This window comes from Salvelinus namaycush, chromosome 8 (genome assembly GCF_016432855.1).
Source record: "Salvelinus namaycush isolate Seneca chromosome 8, SaNama_1.0, whole genome shotgun sequence".
Taxonomy (NCBI): Eukaryota; Metazoa; Chordata; class Actinopteri; order Salmoniformes; family Salmonidae; genus Salvelinus; species Salvelinus namaycush.
In genome coordinates, this window is record NC_052314.1 from 44,403,575 (window position 1) to 44,430,862 (window position 27,288).

At 42.5% G+C, this 27,288-nt stretch overlaps 1 protein-coding gene across 2 annotated transcripts in view; it reads right to left on the reverse strand.

Annotated features, from left to right (window-relative positions):
* Positions 1-27,288, reverse strand: part of LOC120051928 (potassium voltage-gated channel subfamily C member 1-like) — a 106,493-nt gene that overhangs the window by 36,645 nt on the left and 42,560 nt on the right. For both annotated transcript variants that reach the window (XM_038998810.1, XM_038998811.1), the window contains exon 2: positions 19,226-20,186. In XM_038998810.1, the coding sequence (XP_038854738.1) occupies positions 19,226-20,186 (961 nt within the window). The remainder of the gene's footprint in view (positions 1-19,225; positions 20,187-27,288) is intronic.

The following is a 27,288-nucleotide window of genomic DNA, read 5'->3' on the forward strand; positions in this document are numbered from 1 at the left end:
AAGAGAAAACCATTCATTTTGTTTTCCTTGCATTAAGCACACGTTTCAATTTAAAAAGCTGCCTTTGAATAACATCAAAAGCCAACTGTAAGTCCTGAACAGCCTTCTCAATATTAGATGCGCTAAATAATTTTGTCATCAGCATACAGATGGAGATTTGCAGAGTCAACAGTCTTCCCTATATCAATTATATACAGTGTAAAAAGGATCAAACCTAAAATTGAGCCCTGGGGAACTCCTTTTGTAAGCCTTTGAAACTCAGATTTCATACCCTCCACACTGTGTTCTGTCAGAAAGGTAGTTTTGGAACCAATCTAATGCATCAACACTTAAACCAACCTTTTTTAGTCTATACAACAGCAGGGCATGGTCAACAGTGTCGAAGGCCTTCGATAAATCACTAAAAAGTGAAACACACTGATTTTTCTTGTCCTGAGCATCTAGAATATCACCTACAACCTTACTTACTGCAGTAATTGTACTATGCTTGGCTCTAAAAACCCGACTGGAATTGAGATAAAACTGAGTTATTGTGAAGAAAGTCTTTCAACTGTGAGTTTACCAGGTTTTCCAAAACTTTTGCCAGTGCAGACAGTTTAGATATGGGACGATAGTTATCCAACTGGAACGGATCTCCACCCTTATGTAAAGGTGTGACATAGGCGCTTTTCCAGACTTTTGGAATGGTATTACTCTCCAAATAAATATATGAGTGCAATGCAGCAATGCTCTCGGCACCAATTTTTTTTTTTAAATAAGGGTTTAATTCATCAGGGCCAGCCACTTTCTTAATATCAATATATTTGAGTGCCTTCTGAACTTCTGAATGCTCAATCTTGGTTAAATGAAATAGATGAACCATAGGCCGGCATGCGGCAGTTTCATTCACAGCCTCATTCGAGATGTTAGGAAAGAGTTCATTATCAACTAAATGCCCAGCTTTAGCAAAATGCTCATTAAACATGTCAAGCAGTTTATTCTTGTCAGTCACGTCCATTGAATTTGAGGTCAGACCAGAGGAGTTTGTGTTAGCATTCATGGATTTAATGGTTTTCCATAATTTCGTCGGGTTATTGAGGTTTGCCTTGGTAGATTCGTAATAGAAGCTAGATTTGTATTTCCGTATTGACACGGTGCACTTATTTCTCAATGCCCTGGATAACTGCCATTCAGCCTGGGAATTACCCTTTCTAGCTTTGGCCCATTGTGTATTTTGTTTATGGATCAAATCAGATAAACCTCTTGCCCGGTACTTTTTGAGAGGGTGTGTTTGTCACAGATAGTATAAAACATGGAATGAAAATAGGAGAATGCCTTTTTGATGTCTGGAATAAGCGCAATCCTATCCAAGCTGCATGCATAAATTCATGCAGGAATGCCTGCTCACAGAACTGCGTAAAATGTTGTTTGACTACGAAAGAGGGGGCAATTTGGGGATTTTGGTGTCTCTAATGCAACCAACTGCACAATGATCACTTAAATCATACCAACGGCCGAGTATTTATGCTGATTGTTAGTTAGAATGACATCAATAAGTGTTTGACCCCCCCCCCCCCCCCCCCAACCACGCATCAGTTCAGCCAGAGAATCCAGGGATTCTACTTTTTCAGATGGAGGTCTATAGCATCCTATTAAATCTAAGTTCACAGCTTTCGATTAACTGCAGTTTCAATGCTAAAAACTCTAACTGTTTTGGTTTAGATAAAGACCTTAGTTCAGTAACCATATATCTGTCTAATATAGATGGCTATACCTCCCCCTTACTTCGTCGGTCACATCGATAAACATTATAACCATCCAAGCCTATAGACTTATTTAGAACAGATTTCTTAACCCAGGTCTCGGACTGAACTAAGACATCTGGGTCAGCAGTGTGAACCTAAACTTTTATCATGTCCATTTTCGGCATTAGACTCCTCACATTAATATGAGTCAGTCCCAACCCTGATTTAGTTTTTAAATCATTTGGAATCAGAAGTAAAGTACAAAGAACAAGAAGAAGCCTGAAGGAGGAGAGATTACAAGAAACAAACTCGGTTTATCATTTTATCTGTGGATTAATTGTCGGATTAGAGTACCTTGTGCATTTCAGGTAAAATAACAACCCAATGTTTTTATCCCAGGACAAATTAGCGAGCTAGCTAAATTGCCACAAAAGTTTAATGATTTTCGACCTGTCCCCAAATTAATATAGTTGGTTCAGAGTTAATTTTGATATTTCAACCTGTGTGTCCTGATCGCATCTGGTGTGGTTGGACAAAATCAACATGCGCGCGATGGCACACGCGAGCGGTCTGGTCAGCGGTGCATGTACACTAGATAGTGGTAAATTGCAGCATGCTACTTAGGCCGCCCTGGTGACTTTCTTTTGGGCGTGCTGGCAGCATATAGCAACATGCTCGATTGTGCGTCAAGAATTCAGCATAGCAAGTTTGTATGAAGGTCTGGTTATTAAATGGGTAGATAGTTCAATAGTAATATCCTCTAAAACGCTCTGGTGACAAATAAACTTTGCTGCCCTGTTTCCAATTGTCCACATGGGTGGGAGAACCTATTCAAGTAAGTAACGTTAAATACATTTCGAAATGTATAAAAAAAAACGATGTATTATTAGCTAACTAGCTACTGTGCAGGATAACTCAAATGAGCTGCTAAATGAGTTAGCTAGTTGGCTAGCTAGCTATCTAGCCAACGTCATATACTGTATAGATAACAGGCCAAGTGAATTAAATATCACCAGCTACCTAACTTCATATTAGCTAACTATCTTGATGTATTTATCACCGTAAAAACTCCAAATGCAGCTAGCTAACAGCCTTGGAGGATGGTGAAAGGATAGCAGCCCCAACTGTCAAAGTGAGTAGGCTATTCTGGATAGGGCAGGTACTTTTGTGTAGTTCCTGTCCCTAGAAGTGAGGACGGAGATAATAGTAACATAATATTCAGTGCCCCAGGCAGTGATGCAACCGGTCAGGATGCTCTCGATATTGCAGCTGTAGAACCTTTTGAGGATCTGAGGACCCATGCCAAATCTTTTTAGTTTCCCCGAGGGGGAATACGTGCTGTTTAAAATTCAGCTTTTCATCTAACCAAATCCATAGATACTTATAAGAGGTGCCCCTATCAATTTGTTGGCCTTTTATTGTTAAAATCTGCAAGTGACTCCATCTGTTTACTTTCAGGGAAGAGAAAACCATTCATTTTGTTTTCCTTGCATTAAGCACACGTTTCAATTTAAAAAGCTGCCTTTGAATAACATCAAAAGCCAACTGTAAGTCCTGAACAGCCTTCTCAATATTAGATGCGCTAAATAATTTTGTCATCAGCATACAGATGGAGATTTGCAGAGTCAACAGTCTTCCCTATATCAATTATATACAGTGTAAAAAGGATCAAACCTAAAATTGAGCCCTGGGGAACTCCTTTTGTAAGCCTTTGAAACTCAGATTTCATACCCTCCACACTGTGTTCTGTCAGAAAGGTAGTTTTGGAACCAATCTAATGCATCAACACTTAAACCAACCTTTTTTAGTCTATACAACAGCAGGGCATGGTCAACAGTGTCGAAGGCCTTCGATAAATCACTAAAAAGTGAAACACACTGATTTTTCTTGTCCTGAGCATCTAGAATATCACCTACAACCTTACTTACTGCAGTAATTGTACTATGCTTGGCTCTAAAAACCCGACTGGAATTGAGATAAAACTGAGTTATTGTGAAGAAAGTCTTTCAACTGTGAGTTTACCAGGTTTTCCAAAACTTTTGCCAGTGCAGACAGTTTAGATATGGGACGATAGTTATCCAACTGGAACGGATCTCCACCCTTATGTAAAGGTGTGACATAGGCGCTTTTCCAGACTTTTGGAATGGTATTACTCTCCAAATAAATATATGAGTGCAATGCAGCAATGCTCTCGGCACCAATTTTTTTTTTTAAATAAGGGTTTAATTCATCAGGGCCAGCCACTTTCTTAATATCAATATATTTGAGTGCCTTCTGAACTTCTGAATGCTCAATCTTGGTTAAATGAAATAGATGAACCATAGGCCGGCATGCGGCAGTTTCATTCACAGCCTCATTCGAGATGTTAGGAAAGAGTTCATTATCAACTAAATGCCCAGCTTTAGCAAAATGCTCATTAAACATGTCAAGCAGTTTATTCTTGTCAGTCACGTCCATTGAATTTGAGGTCAGACCAGAGGAGTTTGTGTTAGCATTCATGGATTTAATGGTTTTCCATAATTTCGTCGGGTTATTGAGGTTTGCCTTGGTAGATTCGTAATAGAAGCTAGATTTGTATTTCCGTATTGACACGGTGCACTTATTTCTCAATGCCCTGGATAACTGCCATTCAGCCTGGGAATTACCCTTTCTAGCTTTGGCCCATTGTGTATTTTGTTTATGGATCAAATCAGATAAACCTCTTGCCCGGTACTTTTTGAGAGGGTGTGTTTGTCACAGATAGTATAAAACATGGAATGAAAATAGGAGAATGCCTTTTTGATGTCTGGAATAAGCGCAATCCTATCCAAGCTGCATGCATAAATTCATGCAGGAATGCCTGCTCACAGAACTGCGTAAAATGTTGTTTGACTACGAAAGAGGGGGCAATTTGGGGATTTTGGTGTCTCTAATGCAACCAACTGCACAATGATCACTTAAATCATACCAACGGCTGAGTATTTATGCTGATTGTTAGTTAGAATGACATCAATAAGTGTTTGACCCCCCCCCCCCAACCACGCATCAGTTCAGCCAGAGAATCCAGGGATTCTACTTTTTCAGATGGAGGTCTATAGCATCCTATTAAATCTAAGTTCACAGCTTTCGATTAACTGCAGTTTCAATGCTAAAAACTCTAACTGTTTTGGTTTAGATAAAGACCTTAGTTCAGTAACCATATATCTGTCTAATATAGATGGCTATACCTCCCCCTTACTTCGTCGGTCACATCGATAAACATTATAACCATCCAAGCCTATAGACTTATTTAGAACAGATTTCTTAACCCAGGTCTCGGACTGAACTAAGACATCTGGGTCAGCAGTGTGAACCTAAACTTTTATCATGTCCATTTTCGGCATTAGACTCCTCACATTAATATGAGTCAGTCCCAACCCTGATTTAGTTTTTAAATCATTTGGAATCAGAAGTAAAGTACAAAGAACAAGAAGAAGCCTGAAGGAGGAGAGATTACAAGAAACAAACTCGGTTTATCATTTTATCTGTGGATTAATTGTCGGATTAGAGTACCTTGTGCATTTCAGGTAAAATAACAACCCAATGTTTTTATCCCAGGACAAATTAGCGAGCTAGCTAAATTGCCACAAAAGTTTAATGATTTTCGACCTGTCCCCAAATTAATATAGTTGGTTCAGAGTTAATTTTGATATTTCAACCTGTGTGTCCTGATCGCATCTGGTGTGGTTGGACAAAATCAACATGCGCGCGATGGCACACGCGAGCGGTCTGGTCAGCGGTGCATGTACACTAGATAGTGGTAAATTGCAGCATGCTACTTAGGCCGCCCTGGTGACTTTCTTTTGGGCGTGCTGGCAGCATATAGCAACATGCTCGATTGTGCGTCAAGAATTCAGCATAGCAAGTTTGTATGAAGGTCTGGTTATTAAATGGGTAGATAGTTCAATAGTAATATCCTCTAAAACGCTCTGGTGACAAATAAACTTTGCTGCCCTGTTTCCAATTGTCCACATGGGTGGGAGAACCTATTCAAGTAAGTAACGTTAAATACATTTCGAAATGTATAAAAAAAAACGATGTATTATTAGCTAACTAGCTACTGTGCAGGATAACTCAAATGAGCTGCTAAATGAGTTAGCTAGTTGGCTAGCTAGCTAACGTCATATACTGTATAGATAACAGGCCAAGTGAATTAAATATCACCAGCTACCTAACTTCATATTAGCTAACTATCTTGATGTATTTATCACCGTAAAAACTCCAAATGCAGCTAGCTAACAGCCTTGGAGGATGGTGAAAGGATAGCAGCCCCAACTGTCAAAGTGAGTAGGCTATTCTGGATAGGGCAGGTACTTTTGTGTAGTTCCTGTCCCTAGAAGTGAGGACGGAGATAACATAGTATTCGGACAGTAACATAATATTCAGTGCGGTGTAATTTGACTATAATGAAGTCTGTTTCTTGTGAGGTTTTCTGTCCTCAGATAAAGAGAGCTATGAAAACCTGTCTACATATATAAAGAGGTCCCAATGAAGAGCAGTGGTTCTCAGTCCTGGTCCTGGGGACTCGAAGGTGTGCACATTTTTGTTTTTGCCTTAGCACTGCACAGTTGATTCAAATGATCAACTCATCATCAAGCTTCAAGTGGTATTTATGTGTTCATTTGTGATGCTATCCTTGATATGATCCTGTTATTGTCACAAGCTTCACATGCAAATATGTGTGCCCAGGCATCTATCAATCCAATGTTATCAGGGATAGTATACTTTAGTAATCCCCGATGACCTGGTAATGTAAAAGTCTAATAATTACATTGTCTTACATATTCCTACAGATACCTTGTAACTGGAGATTCCTCAAAACGATTGCCTACAGTTAATTTGTAGGGCACTGCAAGGTTGGGTGACCAGGGCCATCTGGGACTGCCTCCTGGAGGAATTCAGGTGTGTGAAGGCTACCTGTGTTCTGCATAACTTCATGAGGATGGACCAGGAGGGGATCTGCAGCTTGCCACCGTGTGTCAGAGGAGAAGTCTGCTGCTCTGCAGGATGTTTCAAGGATGGGGTCCAACAACACAGCAAGAGAGGCAATCTGTGTGCGGGAGATCTTTACCTACTACTTCGAAGAGGGTGCTGTTCCCTGGCAACACCATAGACTACACTATGCATAGCCAAAGGCTCTTTTAAGAGCCATTCACATTACAATAAGAGTATTCTTCCATTTGCTTAGCTATGTCAACTGCAGTTATTCAATTTCCAGTTTCTCTCCCTTTGATTTCTACTTCTCAGGTGAGGGTGCTGTTTAGGTAAGGGTGTAATGTCTGTACAAAACAAAACAAATCAAGTTTATTTTATATAGCCCTTCGTACATCAGCTAATATCTCGAAGTGCTGTACAGAAACCCAGCCTAAAACCCCAAACAGCAAGCAATGCAGGTGTAGAAGCACGGTGGCTAGGAAAAACTCCCTAGAAAGGCCAAAACCTAGGAAGAAACCTAGAGAGGAACCAGGCTATGAGGGGTGGCCAGTCCTCTTCTGGCTGTGCCGGAAGCGAAAACAGGCTATTTTAAAATCCCCCATATTGAAAAAATGTAGGACAATTAGACACCCTATAACCCACACTCATGTATCAATCTGATTGATGGATTATGTTGTGCAGTAAGCAGGCTCAGGTGTATAACTGTGGATCCTTCAAAGAATAGGCAAGAGGGCCAACAATGGAGAATAGTAAGACACTTCATTATTTTTATAACTACACTATATTGTTTGTCCTCGTGTGTCCGTTCATGTTCTTCAGCATAAAGTACTCTGTAGCCACTTAGTGTGGTGTGGACACCAGGTGAGGCCACACACACAGATTCCTGTTGAACACTGTCTCTTTAACTACCTTATTTTCTCAATAACAGTACCTCTCCTTCCCTTCATCCCTCTCTCCTCTTCTCCCTAAATCCTCTAGGTTATATCAGCTGTGTCGGTGAACCCCTCCCGCATCTGAACTAGCTACATAGAAGGCACAGCATGATCAGAGGTGAGAGGTCACTTGGTCAGGTCAACAGGAAGTATTATTAAAGAGAAGCTTTACATTGAAATACAGATAGAGATGCAGTAGTCCCAGAGTTAATGATCCAAGGTCAGTTTTGCATGTCACCTCCTGATGATTGACTAACAATGTTAGAATAAAAAATAAAAACACAAGGATTAAACATGCTCTCTCTCTCTCGTCTGCAGATGTTTTGATGAGAGGATGCCAACCCCCAGTCCCATCATCGCCACCTCACCCGCTCTTAAGATAACCTTCGGGCCGACTAGAGACACTTATGTAATTGTGATGAACTGAGAGAATATTTGGGTAGCACTGATTCATTAATCATATACTGCCTTCCCTGCTCCTATGTTCTTACCCCTTTCCCTTTGTCTTATACACCTCTCGCCACCTCCTCTTTCTTCCTCTGTTTTTATAATGCACAACAGTGCATTGAAGTACAGATTGAACTTGTATTTATAATCTTACAATTATAATATTTATAATGTATGTATTTATAACACTTGGATAATAAACTTCTTTCAGTAAAGTATTTCACATTCTCTACTGGTTGAAATTAAGCCTCATTTGATGAAATACTACACCTATCCTGTGTTACCAGATCAATGCAGAAGGGCATTATTTAACCTTTATTTAACTAGGCAAGTCAGTTAAGAACAAATTCTTATTTAAAATGACGGCCTAGATATTGAGATAAACCTGTCATGATGTTTATGACCCCCATAAATACCTTTCCCCCTTTTGTCTACTCTACAGAATGGACTCTTGGAAAGCCCTTTGTTAAAATAGAGAGAGTATGGTGACATCAAAAGGTTGGGAACGGAACAATATTTCAGTAATCCAACCAGTTGAAAGTATCCATTGGTACTTAAAGAATATGATGTCAGTTCAAATCAAAGTTTATTTGTCACGTGCGCCGAATACAACAGGTGTAGACCTTACAGTGAAACGCTTACTTACAGGCTCTAACCAACAGTGCAAAAAAGGTATTAGGTGAATAATAGGTAAGTAAAAAAAATAAAAACAGTAGTGAGGCTATATACAGTAGCCAGGCAATAATAGTAGCGAGGCTATATACAGGATGTACATGTAGATATGGCTAAAGTGACTATGCATATATGATAAAAAGAGAGTAGCAGTAGCGTAAAAGAGGGGTTGGCGGGTGGTGGGACACAATGCAGATAGCCCGGTTAGCCAATGTGCGGGGGCACTGGTTGGTCGGGCCAATTGAGGCAGTATGTACATGAATGTACAGTTAAAGTGACTATGCATATATGATAAACAGAGTAGCAGCAGCGTAAAAGAGGGGTTGGGGGGGCCATTTGATTACCTGTTCAGGAGTCTTATGGCTTGGGGGTAAAAACTGTTGAGAAGCCTTTTTGTCCTAGACTTGGTGCTCTGGTACCGCTTGCCATGCGATAGTAGAGAGAACAGTCCATGGCTGGGGTCTTTGACAATTTTTAGGCCCTTCCTCTGACACCGCCTGGTGTAGAGGTCCTGGATGGCAGGCAGCTTAGCCCCAGTGATTTACTGGGCCGTATGCACTACCCTCTGTAGTGCATTGCAGTCGGAGGCCGAGCAGTTGCCGTACCAGGCAGTGATGCAACCGGTCAGGATGCTCTCGATATTGCAGCTGTAGAACCTTTTGAGGATCTGAGGACCCATGCCAAATCTTTTTAGTTTCCCCGAGGGGGAATAGGCTTTGTCGTGCCCTCTTCACGACTGTCTTGGTGTGTTTGGACCATTCTAGTTTGTTGGTGATGTGGACACCAAGGAACTTGAAGCTCTCAACCTGCTCCACTACAGCCCTGTCGATGAGAATGGGGGCGTGCTCGGTCCTACTTTTCCTGTAGTTCACAATCATCTCCTTAGTCTTGGTTACATTGAGGGATAGGTTGTTATTCTGGCACCACCTGGCCAGGTCTCTGACCTCCTCCCTATAGGCTGTCTCGTCATTGTCGGTGATCAGGCCTACCAATGTTGTGTCGTCTGCAAACTTAATGATGGTGTTAGAGTTGTGCCTGGCCATGCAGTCGTGGATGAACAGGGAGTACAGGAGGGGACTGAGCACGCACCCCTGAGGGGCTCCAGTGTTGAGGATCAGCGTGGTGGGTGTGTTGCTACCTACCCTCACCACCTGGGGGCGGCCCGTCAGGAAGTCCAGGATCCAGTTGCAGAGGGAGGTGTTTAGTTCCAGGATCCTTAGCTTAGTGATGAGCTTTGAGGGTACTATGGTGTTGAACCCTGAGCTGTAGTCAATGAATAGCATTCTCACGTAGGTGTTCCTTTTGTCCAGGTGGGAAAGGGCAGTGTGGAGTGCAATAGAGATTGCATCATCTGTGGATCTGTTTGGGCAGTATGCAAATTGTAGTGGGTCTAGGTTTTCTGGGATAATGGTGTTGATGTGAGCAATTACCAGCCTTTCAAAGCACTTCATGCCTACGGACGTGAGTGCTACGGGTCTGTAGTTTAGGCAGGTTGCCTTCGTGTTCTTGGGCACAGGGACTATGGTGGTCTGCTTGAAACATGTTGGTATTACAGACTCAATCAGGGACATGCTGAAAATGTCAGTGAAGACACCTGCCAGTTGGTCAGCACATGCCCGGAGTACATGTTCTGGTAATCTGTCTGGCCCCGCAGCCTTGTGAATGTTGACCTGTTTAAAGGTCTTACCTATGTCGGCTACGGCGAGCGTGATCACACAGTCGTCCGGAACAGCTGATGCTCTCATGCATGCCTCAGTGTTGCTTGCCTCGAAGTGAGCATAGAAGTGATTTAGCTCGTCTGGTACGCTTGTGTCACTGGGCAGCTCACGGCTGTGCTTCCCTTTGTAGTCTGTAATAGTTTGCGAGCCCTGCCACGTAAGACGAGCGTCGGAGCCGGTGTAGTACGATTCAATCTTAGCCCTTTATCTGTTTGATGGTTCGTCGGAGGGCATAGCAGGATTTCTTATAAGCTTCCGGGTTAGAGTCCCGCACCTTGAAAGCGGCAGCTCTACCCTTTAGCTCAGTGCGAATGTTGCCTGTAATCCATGGCTTCTGGTTGGGGTATGTACGTACAGTCACTGTGGGGACGACGTCCTCGATGCACTTATTGATAAAGCCAGTGACTGATGTGGTGTACTCCTCAATGCCATCGGAAGAATCCCGGAACATGTTCCAGTCTGTGATAGCAAAACAGTCCTGTAGTTTAGCATCTGCTTAACCTGACCACATAAATTGTATCTTGGAAAGTCTACACATTCTAGTTATCAGATTAACATGGAATTGTTGTGCACTTTAAATGTTTAAATATGAAACTATGTGAAAATTTAAATGTAATTTTAGTTTTAAAATTACAGAATTGTTCTCATAAGTAAAATATGCTCACTCAGTGGCCACACCCACGTGAATAGGCATTGGTTGGAAATTATGAACCAACCCCTTTTCTACATTTCTATAAGAGCCCCCATGACCCAATTCACGGCGAACTAAGCCAACCTCAGTGTGAGCTCTGGTTGCGAATGGTTGAACGACTACAACCTAACGAAATTAACATTGTGTTCCTGATGACGTGAGGACTGATGTCCATACGTTTAAAAGGGTGAATTTCAACGTGGAGGTGACGAACGCCACGCTGGAAGGATGAATTTCGACTATACCAGCCAGAATATAGCATGAGCTTATAGTATGGCAACTTGGTATGAACTTTGAACTCTTATTCAATAAAGAAGTGATACATCCTAGACGTCGAGTTATCAGCAGCAGCTGTAAATGTGCGTGGTCTAGGAAAGGACGGACAATCTCTTCGGAACGACAGTGCACGACAACGTATTCCTTCTACCACACGACGACAGGGTACTACAACGTATCCGTTCTACCACATGACGACAGACTACAACGTATCCGCCCAGAAATATTCTTGAAAGGACAAGGGAGATCTCTGCTAGGCAACCCAGCCTTCCATCTTCGACCAATCTATCGAAGCGCAGCTCAGGGGTAAATATATTTCTTGCATTTTCCTTTTCCGAATGGGCGGTTACGATAGCATAGCTTCATAAGGTCCGATAGAGACCCAATCCTTTTGTTCCTCAGTCTTCCCGCTCTTTCATTCAGCCGTCATATCGGTTTCGTCCGCTAGGGATGTTTTCTTTTATGACATAATTAGTAATCAATGTATGATCCATCCTGTGTATATGTAATTCTGTGTGACTATTTAGGTATTTAGTAAATAAATAATTAAACCAAATGTTGTATTGCTGATTCAACTTGTTAGCCATGTTCGTGAAGATAACCAATAATTTTACGACGTTCAGATGAGACTGAATAAGGTGACGATTAATAATTGACTGCTATTGATATAAAAGATTACCAGGTCTTTAAGAGTTTATTCGGAAGACAACAGCTCTATAAACATTCTTCTGAGGTGCCCCGACTTCCTAGTTAATTACATTTACATGATTAGTTTAATCAGGTAATATTAATTATAGAGAATTTATTTTATAAAATAGCATGTCATATAATTTAATCCATAGTAAAGACACGACAAACCGGTTTTAGAGTATTTACATGATACATAGGAAGTGTAGTATACTGTTTTTTCAATTCTATTTCTGTATATATTAATTACATATCAGCTTTTAACAAGTTAAATCCTGTTTCTAGTCTATTAGTCACAATGTGTAACTATTGATGTTCTAAGACCAAGATTGGTAAACACAGTTGAAGTGTATAATTGTAATACATACATGCAGACACAGCATCATTAAAAGACCGGAATTTGATACTCCTGGTATTGGATATGACTGAAAAATAAAGACATTCATACCTGAACTGCACCTTTATTTGCCAAGGTAGAGTACATGATCAGTGAATATATGAAATGTACAGGCTACAATGTGGGGATCTCATGCATGGTAATAACTACATGTATATACGACTTGTATCCTTGGCAAAAAGTTACATTATATTCTACTCAATCCATAGGCTTCATTAATGTCATTCAGACTGTTTTGAAGTTGATACACCTGGCTATGATAGCTGAGGTTCATAGCTAGGTTCTTAACTAATATGTATACCAAACGTTTGGGTCCATAAACAGATTGGCTAGATAGCCTGCTAACGTACGCTAACCCCATTCCGTACAAATGTGCGCAACCGCGACATTCAAACGAGGCTGCAAAGAAAACTAATGGGACTGTAGCGACTGTGTTGACATCTGGGGTGTGAACTACGTTTCTATTCAAGCATTGATTGACATGCTAATGGCTCTATAATATTGGAGAAAAGTTGAAAAAACAGGCCCCTCCGACACTGTACGTTACATCGTGACGTGTCATGGCGTAACGTACAGCACGCATAAAGCAACTGATTCTGTTTTACAGCCTCTCGCCACCAGGTGTAGCATTTCTCTCACCGTTTAAAAAAACAAGAAAGGGACAGAGACAGGGTAAGGGGGATACCTATTCATTTTTTGCATCATCACTGCAAGCTATCATGACTCTCAAAAGACGCTGTTTACTTCTGAAGATCACTTTAGCACCGCCCTAAACACCCGATTCAAATTTGACACAAACCTTGAAATAGGTATGTAATGACACATTATATAAACTCTTTATAGTGTTTTATTTATATTTTAGAGGTGACAAGGTGATAAGTTGGACAGATCGAGTGAAAAAAAGCCGTTTCGACGGAGCTCATTGCCTTCTTGAATCATGCAGAGATGGGCATCATGAGGGACTCGTCATTGATTTTGTTGGAAAGGGGAGAAATTGTGCTTTACAATGGTATTGATATTACAGTTGATCTGGAAGTATTACGTTTTTTGGGTGCTAAAATAAGGTCAATTGTACGGACTAGCACGATGTACAAAAGTGAGTTAGTTTACGTTACACATCCATAGGCATACAGGTATTGTTATCCTCCACTGCACAATAAGCAAGAACATAGCTACGTTATTTCACCTATCTGCATTGCATGGCAAATATCAGCAAGGCAAGCTTACAAAATTGTACATTCAATTTGCAGTAAATGCTTTAGCTAGCTAGATTCTTTACATCCACTGTTTCACAAGACAACAGCCTGGTTTGCTGGTTGTTTCAGGAGTCGATAAAACAACCAACCGGAATTACAATTTCATACTCATGTCACAACACCCATAAAGCTAGCCAGCTAGCTGGCTAATGTTAGCTTGTCAGCTAGCTTGCTAAATCGCGATTTTCGTAAATTAACTTTATGATTATAAAAATATGCATAATCGTTTGTTTCTACATTAACTAACATATTCCTGTCAACTGTACATTTTTTGCATGATTCGTTATGACGTTATAATAACTTACATTTGTTTCCATCCTGGAATTTTTGTCAGACATCTTTGCTAAAGAAAGTCTCCAGCCTTGGGTCGCATAGCGTCAAATTCGTCATGAGAACCACTCGATATGATTGGTCATCGCCCAGCGGTTGCCGCTAGTGATTTGCATAAAGTTGGGAAAAGTTTATTTTTCCACCACCTCCCACGCCACCTTCGCACCGCCCAAAGGTCCCCCGCCCTCTCCGCTTTCCTTCCATTGAAATGAATGGGAAGCGGTGTTTCACCGCGCGACACCCTGTGCTAGTGTATTTTGCCCGCAGAATGCCAGCGCGTTCGTGCCCAGTAGACCAGCCAATCACAGGTGGCAAGTCCACCCAGCGGGAATATGCTGGGCTAGGAAGCCCAGCGCATCAAGACGTTATCTCACAGCTGCCAAATTTCTCACTACCAAATAAGGGACAAAAAGTGGCGTGCCAGTGCACGGTGCCACGGCGGTGTAGGTATGGTGTTGTGTGAAAGAATATACAGTGTATATTCATATTCTTATTAAATAGAAAAGGCAAAACGTTGTTATATTCCATTTAGTCTATAGCTTGACTAAAACCGTATCATTATGTAAACTTATGTGAATAAACCTCAAAATAAATTATCAAAGAAATCTAAATTTTGACCATTACAGCAAAAATTTTAAAAAACATTTCAAATGCAAAAGAGGGGCATGAGTCACTCACCAAGTCTACTTTTTCCATGGATATTTTTTGCTGCTCTTGACTGATTTAAGCAGTCCTTTGTCATTTTGCATAGCCAGAGAGAAGTCCTTACATGACAAGTCACAGTTCACAGATATTTGAAGTTCATTTTTGATCAGCTCTGTCACAGAGCCTCTGTGCTGCATCTGTTTCTTGAGTTTGACCATTTAATGGTCATCAGAGAGAAAATCCTCTCTACAAAGGCAATCCTGAACATGTTGATCAAGTTGGCTTTCCCTAGGTTTTGGAAAACTGCCACCCACTTCTCACTGGTGGATTTTGTGGTATCCTGGCTGGCTTTCTGTATTTCCTCCCAGCAAGCACAAAACTCTTCATAGAGTTGGTCCATACTGACTGTCTCTGTCATTTTGAGGGCAACCACCACCTGCTCCAGGTCAGTGAAGGAGAGCTCCTCATAGAGGCCGATCGGTTTCAGTTTCAACATTACATTTTCTGGTGAGAAATCAAACCACTTGTCAATGTATGCAATGACAGTGTCATAGAACTTCACAAAGTCCTGTTGCTCCTTGGATCTTTGTGCTGACAATTGTTTGTCCATCAGCTGCTTGGTCTGGTATCCAAAAAAGCTGTCCTGTTTCCGCTGAAGCATCTTCATTTTAAGCTTTTGGACTTCCTCGTAAATATCTGTCATGCAGAGCATTGTTTCCTCCAGGTTTTTTACGAGTTGGTCAAAAACACACCCCACGTTGTGGAAAAAGCACAGATAAATCTCAGCAGCTTCCGTTTTTTCTTCATACTCAAAAATACTCTTAGTCTCCCCAGGGGACCTGAAGTATGAAGTAAGAGCTGGCCAGTTTTGCAGGAGACGATCGACAGCTGGGTGAAGAGAGAGCCATCGTGTGCAAACATGTCGCAGAATTTCACAACACGTCAACAAAGGCTAAAAATGTTCGCAGTTCCTCTCTTCGGGAAGCAGATACTGAGAAGTGGCTGTAGATCTTTAAAACAATTGTCTCAATATCCACTGACAGCTGATCGCAGGCGTGCTTGAAGGCATTATGAGCTATGTGAGCTGGGCAATTAGCTTTCAGAATGCGATTGTTGGCAATGCTCAATAGCTGGTAAACGGAGTGGTGTTTTCCAAAGTTGACATTGGCATTATCTGCTGCATAGGCTGTGATGTGTCTAATATCCAGTTCATGCTTTTTCAGACAGTTCATCAGAGCTTGATGTATGCCATTTGCAGTTTCATCACTGTCTTCATGAAAGTCAAGTAACTTGCACTGCATTCCATCAGTCACAGAGAAATATCTCACGCGCACTGCAAACATTTTTCTATTTCCCTTGTTGGAGGCATCACTGGCAACTGAGAAATACACTGGATCACCTTCGGTCGGGGACAGATCATCCAAAATATCCCCCACGGTCTTTGGTCCTAAAACATTCATTGTAACCATCTCAGCTTTCGTTCTTCCCAAGTGCATCGTCTTCACAACATTTGAGTCACGGAACAAAGCACCATTGAGCTTAAAAAGGTAGTCGGTGCTGTTGTAGCTAAGTCCGTGTTTAACTGTATGGTACACATACGAGGCTTCACTTGCCGCGATTTTGTCATTTTCTGCAGTCGACATCACGAAGAATGCACTGATATTGCTAGCACCTTTAGCTAGCATGGCCTTCTTGTGCATTTCTGTGGATGCATGCTGAGTTAGGTCATTCTCCGCTCCATGGCCAACTGAGAATTCCCGACAGCATAAAGTACAGAAAGCTTTCGTCGAGTCACCACTGACGGGGTTTAACCCACGTCTTTTTTGCTTCCCATTGTTTGTTGTAGCTGCACAGTCTTTTCTTTTTTTGCAGGTTTATCCATATTTCCTTGATATGCCAAACCGACCGAACAACAACAGAAATTACTTTGCAGGAATTTGGCGTGTTTACGCTACACTGTGATTGGATGAATATACGGGACAAGGGAGGTCCCGTATGGGACAAACCAATTTAGCCCAATATAAGGGACATCCCGGCTAATACGGGACAGTTGGCAACCCTAAGCACACAGCACAGCAATGCAGGAAAGGAGTCAGAAGACTCTGGTAGATTGCTGGAACACAGATGAAAAACCTGACCGTTGAGGAGTATCCAAGGCTAGTCGGCCCAAACGTGTCTAGACAGTCACAGCACAGATGTATCCTCTCTCGGCTTTCAGGGAGGGCACCACACCGGCATTATCTCCTTGTGTCGAAACCAGCAGATGTCCCTGCTTGGTTTACTAGCGATTTTAACACTTCGATTGCTTTGATCCTGTAGGATTTTAGATTTTGCCTGTTGTTTAACTTTCGCAGCCTATAACGGTTTTGCAAAGCAATAAAAAAGTTTAACACTTGAAACAAACAAACAGCGTGACACAACACGCTTAGCGAAACTGCCCTGCCGCCATCTTGATTGTAGAAATGTGCTGGTCCATGCCTCACGACCTGAAATAAAAGATCCCAGGACTAAAAAGCATGTTCAATGGAAATTCTTGATTTAAATCATTTTTTACTCTAAGCTTAATCTGTTTCCCAGAAACTGTCCCTACAACTTTCAAACAGAGCCTAGTTGGTTACTCCACACCAATCCTCTCTCCCTATCTACATTTTAGTCATTTAGCAGAGGCTCTTATCCAGAACGACTTACAGTAGTGAATGTATACATTTTAATACTTGTTTTGCTACTAGTCCCCTGTGGGAAGTGAACTCACAACCCTAGCGCTGCAAGCAGCCATGCTCTACAGACTGAGCTACACTTGTCTCCCCTCCTGGGCTGTAAGCTGTGTTGACAGAAGGAGCTCTTTCGGCTGTGTGAACTCACCAGCTGATCGGGACTGGCATGTCCCGACAAACACACACACACACAAAAAAGCCTATTTATTACTAGTGTGGGGGGCTGCTATTGCAAGAGGGAAATAGGCCTATATGATGTACAAATGTATGTAAGTGTGTGTGTGTGTGTGTTTAATGTATTACTTGTCAATTCAGTGTGCAGTGTTTCCCCTATATTTATTTAGCTGCAGTGGCCTACCGCTGGTTGTTCTGATACACAACTTTAACATTCACTGCCCTTGACATACTCACATCTTGCAGAAATGTTGTCAGCGCTTTTAAATGTAACCTGCTAAATAGTTGGATTTGAAAATGTTGAGTACTCAATTATTTAATTGAATACAAACACAGATTCCAGTCCTGGAGTACTCGCGCACATCCCGAGTGTGTGTGTGTACATGCACGTGTGTGTGCGTGAGTGAGTGCACGCGTGCGAGCGTGTATGTATCAGGCTCTGAGTAGCCTACATATGTAAATTGAGGGGCCCTCTAGAATGCCATTTTACATGCTTCTCAACTTCTCTCTTGTCATAACTAATCCTTCTCCCAATCCACCCGCACCCGCACCCCAACCCTCCACCCATCACCCGCTCTACTCTTCAAGTTTAATTACATTTCTGTCCACTGTCAAACAGCGTTTTGACAGGCCAATCTTCCCAACCAAATATTTATAAACGTTAAAGCCGACGTGTTGAGAGCTCCCCAGCAGAGAGAGAAGGATGAGGGTGGAGGGGTGGCTGGGGGGGTTAGATTATGGGATCACCCTGCTCTATACAGAGCTACGGTGTCTATCTGCCCTCATCAGCTTGTGTGTGTGTGTGTGTGTGTGTGTGTGTGTGTGTGTGTGTGTGTGTGTGTGTGTGTGTGTGTGTGTGTGTGTGTGTGTGTGTGTATGTGTGTCTGTGTGTGTGTCTGTGTGTGTGTCTGTGTGTGTATGTGTGTGTGTCTGTGTCTGTGTGTGTGTGTGTGTGTGTGTGTGTGTGTGTGTGTGTGTGTGTGTGTGTGTGTGTGTATGTGTGTCTGTGTGTGTATGTGTGTATGTGTGTGTGTGTGTGTGTGTGTGTGTGTGTGTGTGTGTGTGTGTGTGTGTGCGCGCGCGCAGCCTCAGCTTCCCTATTTAACATGGTTACAGATCCACTTCATTTCTCCCCACACTCTCTAATCGGGTTAATTCTACAGACTGGAGAGGGATGGAAACACACACACACACACCACATACCCACACATGCGGTAGAAAGGGAGGATTGTGACGGTTGGGAACCATAATCTGACAAAGTGCTATTTAAGACTGTTCCAGTATTTTATGGGTGTTCTTTATTGGCTAACGTTCAGTACAGTGATTCAGACGTGAGGTATATGTTTTGGTACATTGGGTTAGTTATATGTGACTCAGAGACAAGCCGAGACACCACATCATGTAGAGAGAGTGATCGGGGTAATTTGATCATAATATTGCAATATTACTGTGGGATGCTGCAGGTCACCAGCAGTCAGTCACTCTAGATAGATTCCAAATATACTTCATCCGCACACACAAACACTCACACAGGCGCGTGCACGCACACACATGCCTCTCCTCCCCTTCTCTCCCTCCATCCAGCTCCTCCCTCCCCTGCTCTACTCACCTGTCCTGTTGATCTCGATGATCTCCTCCTGGGCCAGAGGGCAGTCCCCTCCCCCCAGGCTGCCTGAGCTCACCATACCCGGCCCGGCAGTGGCCATGGCCAGGGCGTCTGGCTTGCAGTAGTTGGGTGAGCCCGGCATGGTGGGCCGAGGGATGTGCTTGCCCTTCCTCTTGGGCAGCTTCTGCTTGGCCATGGCCAGTGAGTAGTACATGCCAAAGTTGTTGACGATGACAGGCACAGGCATGGCGATGGTCAGCACCCCCGCCAGGGCGCACAGTGCGCCCACCAGCATCCCCGACCACGTCTCGGGGTACATGTCCCCATAGCCCAGAGTGGTCATGGTGACCACAGCCCACCAGAAGCCAATGGGGATGTTCTTGAAGTTTGTGTGTTTGGCGGCCGTAGGGTCGTCAGGGTCGGCACCGATGCGCTCGGCATAGTAGATCATGGTGGCAAAGATGAGCACCCCGAGGGCGAGGAAGATGATGAGGAGGAGGAACTCGTTGGTACTGGCGCGGAGCGTGTGGCCCAGCACCCGCAGACCCACGAAGTGACGAGTCAACTTGAAGATACGCAGGATCCTGACGAAGCGCACCACTCGCAGGAAGCCCAACACGTCTTTGGCGGCTTTGGAATCCAGGCCGCTCAGCGCCACCTCCAGGTAGAAGGGCATGATGGCAATAAAGTCAATGATATTGAGGGTGCTACTGAAGAACTCCTTCTTGCAGGGGCAGAAGATCACGCGCATCATGACCTCAATGGTGAACCAGATGACGCACGTTCCCTCCACATAGGTGAGCCAGCCATCGGTCACCACCTCGTAGACTATCTCCTGACTTGTCACATTGCCCACCGTCACGTTTTCTGTTTTGTTGTAGATGGTGTTGAAGGCCTCGTGCGTCTCCAGGCAGAAGGTGGTGATGGAGATGAGGATGAACAGAAGGGAGAGGAACGCACAGTACTGTAGGAGAGAAGAGAGAAGGAGAGAGAAAGATGGTTAGGTTCAAGTTTTTTTTTACTTAGTTGCCTGTTACAGGATTATGTTTCTTGGGCTCATTGAATTCTCACCAAAGGATCACATCGATTTACAGATGAATGTCATTCACAAACTGTATCACAGAAAACATGCAGCAACAGAGGTTAACCTAAACTGCAAAAAAATAAAAAAAAACACTAATGGTTCCCACTTTGCATGAATAGATCTGTTTTACACAGTTTTAGGTCTAAAGCCAACGATTACACAGGCACTCTGATGAACTCCCCGTTCAAGTGAACAAACCACATACCCAACCATGCAGTCAGGATTGGGGAGTAACGGATTACAAAACAATTGTGACTAATTCGTTATGTTACTAGCAAAATATTGTCATCAGATTACAGAGACTTTTGAAAAACTAGATGATTACTTCTAGGATTACTTTTACATTCAGAAAAGACGTTTGCACAAAAATTATTTGACACCTTTCTGTTTTTTCAATTACATTTTCAGCGCAAATTTAAGTTTGTTCCGCCTGAGCGAGTGACCACAAGTCAGAGACCAATATGATGACACACAAAACTAGCTGAAATCACTCAGTTCTGCCTCAAGGACAAGACTCATAAATGTCAAACTGCTAAAGAGGTCATCAGAAGAAGACAAACATCGTCTTCTTCTAATGATTACCAACAACGATGAGACAGGGAGGAGATGAGGGCTCTGGGAATGTGGTGCCAGGAAAATAACCTCTCACTCAACGTCAACAAAGCTAAGGAGATGATCGTGGACTTCAGGAAACAGCAGATGGAGCACCCCCCTATCCGCATCGATGAGACCGAAGTGGAGAAGGTGGAAAGCTTCAAGTTCCTCAATGTACACATCACTGACAAACTGAAATGATCCCCCCCACACAGACAATGTGGTGAAGAAGGCGCATCAGCGCCTCTTCAACCTCAAGAGGCTAAAGAAATTTGACTTAACACCTAAAACCCTCACAAACTTTTACAGATGCACAATTGAGAGCATCCTGTCGGGCTGATTCACCGCCTGGTACGGCAACTGCACCACCCACAACCGCAAAGCTCTCCAGAGGGTGGTGCAGTCTGCCCAACGCATTACTGGGGGCAAACATCCCGCCCTCCTGGACACCTACAGCACCCGATGCCATAGGAGGGCCAAAAATATCATCAAGGACATCAACCACCCGAGCCACTGCCTGTTCACCCCGCTATCATCCAGAAGGCGAGGTCAGTACAGGTGCATCAAAGCTGAGACAGAGAGACTGAAAAACAGCTTCTATCTCAAGGCCATCAGACTGCTAAACAGCCATCACTAGCACATCAGAGACGGTTGCCTATAGACATAGATTAGGAATCACTGGCCACTGTTAGAAATGGACCACTAGCCACTTTAATAATGTTCCGTATCTTGCATTACTCATCTCATATGTATAAACTGCACTCCACACTATTCCACGGTATCTTAGCCACTTTTAAATTGTGTTTACATATTGCATCACCCATTTCATATGTACAGTAGAAGTCGGAAGTTTACATACACTTAGGTTGGAGTCATTTTAACTGGTTTTTCAACCACTCCACACATTTCTTGTTAACAAACTATAGTTTTGGCAAGTTGGTTTGGACATCTACTTTGTGCATGACACAAGTAATTTTTCCAACAATTGTTTACAGACAGATTATTTCATTTATAAATCATTGTATCACAATTCCAGTGGGTCAGAAGTTTACATACACTAAGTTGACTGTGCCTTTAAACAGCTTGGAAAATTCCCAAATATGATGTCAGGGCTTTAGAAGCTTCTGATAGGCTAATTGACATAATTTGAGTCAATTGGAGGTGTACCTGTGGATCTATTTCAAGGCCTACCTTCAAACTCAATGCCTCTTTGCTTGACATCATGGGAAAATCAAAAGAAATCAGCCAAGGCAAAATTAAAAAAAATTGTAGACTTCCACAAGTCAGGTTCATCCTTGGGAGCAATTTCCAAATGCCTGAAGGTACCACGTTTATTTGTACAAACAATAGTACACAAGTATAAACACCATGGACCACACAGCCGTCATACCAATCAGGAAGGAGACGCGTTCTATCTCCTAGAGATGAATGTACTTTCGTGCGAAAAGTGCAAATCAATCCCAGAACAACAGCAAAGGACCTTGTGAAGATGCTGGAGGAAACAGGTACAAAAGTATCTATATCCACAGTAAAACGAGTCCTATATCGACATAACCTGAAAGGCCGCTCAGCAAGGAAGAAGCCACTGCTCCGAAACCGCCATAAAAAAGCCAGACTACGGTTTGCACATGGTGACAAAGATTGTACTTTTTGGAGAAATGTCTTCTGGTCGGATGAAACAGAAATATAACTGTTTGGCCATAATGACCATTGTTATGTTTGGAGGAAAAAGGGGATGCTGCCAATTATTGGGCTAGCTAGCTAGCTAGTAATGTTAGCATATCAAACATGAACGTTCACCCCTCTCATACAAATATAAAAGTACATTTTTATTAATTTCATGTAAGTCAACACCTTTGAGCTTCCCTTTTTCTAAACTAGGGCGACAATTTGAGAATGTAACAAGTTGTTAATGCAATTTCAGATGAAAAATCAATAAAACTAGTTTAAAATACAATGAACATGTCTACATTTCAGCTGTTTCAAAACCATTACTCTGCTAATAGTATTTCTACTGTATGAATGTTGGGCTCAAGGACACAATTCTGTTTTCACTCCCCTGCTTAGAGGGGGGGGCATCTGTCGGACGTGTGTCGTGCGCGACCTCCGGAGGTAGCATTCGAGACGTGAGAAATACACAAGTTTACATTACAGTAGTTTCTCTCGAGAATAGATACCATTAGAATCTCTCGAAATTCTCCTTAATTCTCGTCAATGAGAATAGACACATAGCTTTGGCCAATCAGCTGACTGTGAATGTAAATAAAATATTTGCTGAATGAATGTTCTATGATAGGTAGCTATATCCAGTGAAGTGTGCTGCGTTTTGGGTCATTGCAGTGGTACTGTAGTGTGCATTCAGACCTGTGCTTCTGATAAAAGATGGAAGATAGGTGGTGCCAGACACCACGAACAACAGACCAAAAATACACACTAGAGAGAGAGGGGGGGATTAGAGAGGAAGAGAGAGAGAGAGGGAGGGATGCAGCTAAAACTGTATGGACATCCTGAATGCTGCAATCTCATTGACGCTGCACTGAGACAGAAAGAGAAATGGTGAGAGAGGGAGAGAGAGAAAGCTGGGGGAAAAGAGACGCGGAGGTAGAAAACGGTGAGAGGGGGGTACAAGATGGAGTGCGACTGTACAGTAGAGGCAGAGAGAGGTGGAAAGAGGAAGAGGGAGATGAATAGAGAGCGAGGGAGAGAGATGGGGTTTAGTGAGTTCCGACGCTGTGGGCAATGCGCGGCCACCATTATGAAAACAGACATGTCATGTTCGCCTTCACATAGATAAATGTCTATCGATTGAGCCGGCGTGCCTGTTTAAAGCACCAGGCCTTTTCTCTTCTTGGCCCCTCTGGATCAATAGTATCTGTTCATCTCAGGCACACGGAACCTCACTCTCTCTCACACAACCGACCTGAACCCAAACTAACTCAACCCAGCTTCAACCCAACCCAACCTCAACCCAGCCTAACCCAACCCAACCTCAACCCAGCTTCAACTCAACATAACCTAACCCAACTTCAGCCCAGCCTCAACCCAACCTAACTCAACCAAGCCTCAACCAAACTCAACCTAAACCAACCTCAATCTAACCCAGCCCCAACCTAAACTAACTCAACCAAGCCTCAACCTAACCAATCCGCAACTCAGCCTCAAACTATGGCTGGGCAATATACTGAATTAATTAGATTCATTCGAATGTATGTTTTAGCACGATATTCCAAATGCCTGTATTTTTTTATGGGGGTTTATGTCCACTTGTTCTCGTGTTGTCTTTTTGGTCTCGCTCCTTCTGCTGTGACTGTGCAACTTCCAATTTACACACAAACACCAAAGTCATCCCCCTGCCACTGAGAACAACAAATAGGAAAAATAACTTCTTCCTCTCCGACAACATGCGGTTTCTACTCGCCATTTGCGGTTTTGGTCCAACAGAACCGCTCATATGGACGCCGAAACACATTGAGACATTATTTTACAATAATAAACGAAAACTTAAAGATGCACTATGCAGAAATTGCTCCCATATTTCCGGGTTGCTAAAATTCTAATAGTTTGCCTAATTTCAGTTTATGTGACAAAACAAGCAAGTATAGTGTAGAGAATCATTGTACCGTCTAAACTGCTGTGAAATATATTTTCGATTAACAAAAAATATTGTATTTTAAGCTGTTTGAAGCTTAAACCAAAAGTAAAAGACGCAAAAACGAAAACTTAAGAACAAAGTGGACAGGCTAGCATGCTGTTCAAACAGTGGGAGATGGACAGAAGGGTGTGTTCATACCAAATGCAACTGTTCTACCTTGTTAGATAGCAAATAGATCCAAGTTGGCTAAACTTTAAATATAAAGATTAGCTGGCTACTCACTAGCACATGGGATTGTGCTTCAGAGATTGCTTTTGAGACCTGTGTACATTTTCTATAATGGCTGCTACAAGAAGTTGGTCATTATTAGTGATTATGCATTATGCATGGTTCTGGTAAAATTTGTAACAAAAATGGCATTTTCATAGACAGTTAAACTAATTTGATAAAATAATTACATTATTAGTGGGTCATTATTGTGGAAGATAGCCAAAGTATAATTTCACAAACACTGAATTCATTAAATTATTGTTGACTGTTTCAAATGCAGTGTATTTTACCTTTACTTGTACAACAAAGCTTATTTAGAGAAAACATTTCAAAAATCAAGATATACACTACCGTTCACAAGTTTGGGGTCACTTAGAAATGTCCTTGTTTTTGAAAGAAAAGCAATTTTTTTGTCCATTAAAATAACATCAAATTGATCAGAAATACGGTGTAGACACAGTTAATGTTGTAAATGACTATTGTCAGATTTTTTTATGGAATATCTACATAGGAGTACAGAGGCCCATTATCAGCAACCATCCGGGATTCCGGGATGCTGGCCTTCTAGGCAGAGTTGCAAAGAAAAAGCCATATCTCAGACTGGCCAATAAAAGATTAAGATGGGCAAAAGAACAGACATTGGACAGAGGAACTTTGCCTAGAAGACCAGCATCCCGGAGTCGCCTCTTCACTGTTGACATTGAGACCGGTGTTTTGCAGGTACTATTAAATGAAGCTGCCAGTTGAGGACTTGTGAGGCATCTGTTTCTCAAACTAGACACTAATGTACTTGTCCTCTTGCTCAGTTGTGCACCGGTGCCTCCCACTCCTCTTTCTATTCTGTTAGAGCCAGTTTGCGATGTTCTGTGAAGGGAGTAGTACACAGCGTTGTACGAGATCTCCAGTTTCTTGGCAATTTCTCACATGGAATAGCCTTCATTTCTCAGAACAAGTATAGACTGACGAGTTTCAGAAGAAAGTTATTTGTTTCTTGACATTTTGAGCCTGTGATCAAACCCACAAATGCTGATGCTCTAGATACTCAACTAGTCTAAAGAAGGACCGTTTTATTGCTTATTTAATCAAAACAACAGTTTTTAGCTCTGCTAACATAATTGCAAAAGGGTTTTCTAATGATAAATTAGCCTTTTAAAATGATAAACTTGGATTATCTAACACAGCGTGCCATTGGAACACAGGAGTGATAGTTGCTGATAATGGGCCTCTGTACGCCTATGTAGATATTCCATAAAAAATCTGCCGTGTCCAGCTACAATAGTCATTTACAACATTAACAATGTCTACACCGTATTTCTGATCAATTTGATGTTATTTTAATGCACTTTTGTTTGTGCTTTTCTATCAAAAACAAGGACATTTCTAAGCGACCCCCAAATTTTTGAATGGTAGTGTATATTCTGAATCTCCCATAAATTTGAAGAAAAAAAATAGAGGTATGATTTTTAGGCCATATCGCCCAACCTCTCTTTCTCTGCCTCGCCCTCTACCTCGCCCTCTGCCTTTCTCTCTGTCTTTCTCTCTGTCTTTCTCTGCCTCAGTCTCTATATGCCTCTCTTTTTCTGCATCTCTCCAGCTCTCCCTCTGCCCCTCCCTCTGCCTCTGCATCTCCCTCTGCATCTCTGCCCCTCTGTCTCTGCCCCTCTGTCTTTGTCTCTGCCACCCAATGAATTCCCTTTATGTAACACATCATTACAGTCACTTATATATGTGTGTGTGTGTGTGTGTGTGTGTGTGTGTGTGTGTGTGTGTGTGTGTGTGTGTGTGTGTGTGTGTGTGTGTGTGTGTGTGTGTGTGTGTGTGTGTGGTGATGCTGCTGTTTCCCCCTCTGCAGCGTTCCCCTCCCCTCCTCTCTGTTCCCTCGCTATCCTCTTCCTCCTCCCCTTTCTTTCACACAGAAATCCCCCTCTCTCTCTCTCTCTCTCTCTCTCGCTCACTTGCTCGCTCTCTACCTCTAGATCTTTAGCTCTCCCATACCTCCACACTCCTCCTCTGTCTCTCTCTCTCTCTCTCTCTCTCGCTCTCTCTCCCTCCCCTTCCCTCTCTCTCTGGTCTATGCAGTAAGCTGCCTGAATGTATCGGGGTCCTTCCAGAGCCCTGGCTGCAGAGTAGCAGTCGTCTTGCGAAATGCCTGCTCAGATCTCAGTATAGAGAGAAACACGTACATCTGGATAGGGAGCTTGCATTTCATACTACACAAACATAAAACATACATGCACAAGCACAAGCACATGCAGGTACACACATACAACAAAATCCCTCTAATTTCCCAAAATATTCAAACCTAAACACACTCAACCGACATTATGAGTATCAAACCAACCCAGCCCAAAATGACAATTGGCTCCAGTGTATATATACCTTTACTACAGTACATTATATTATAGACGTCTTTGAGGATGTGTCTCAAATGCAGCAGTCGGGGTCAATCTTCTCATGACAGATTAATTTTTAAAAACACAGCCCAAATGAGTGGTCTGGATGCTCCTGGGAGAGCTGCTTGATTCC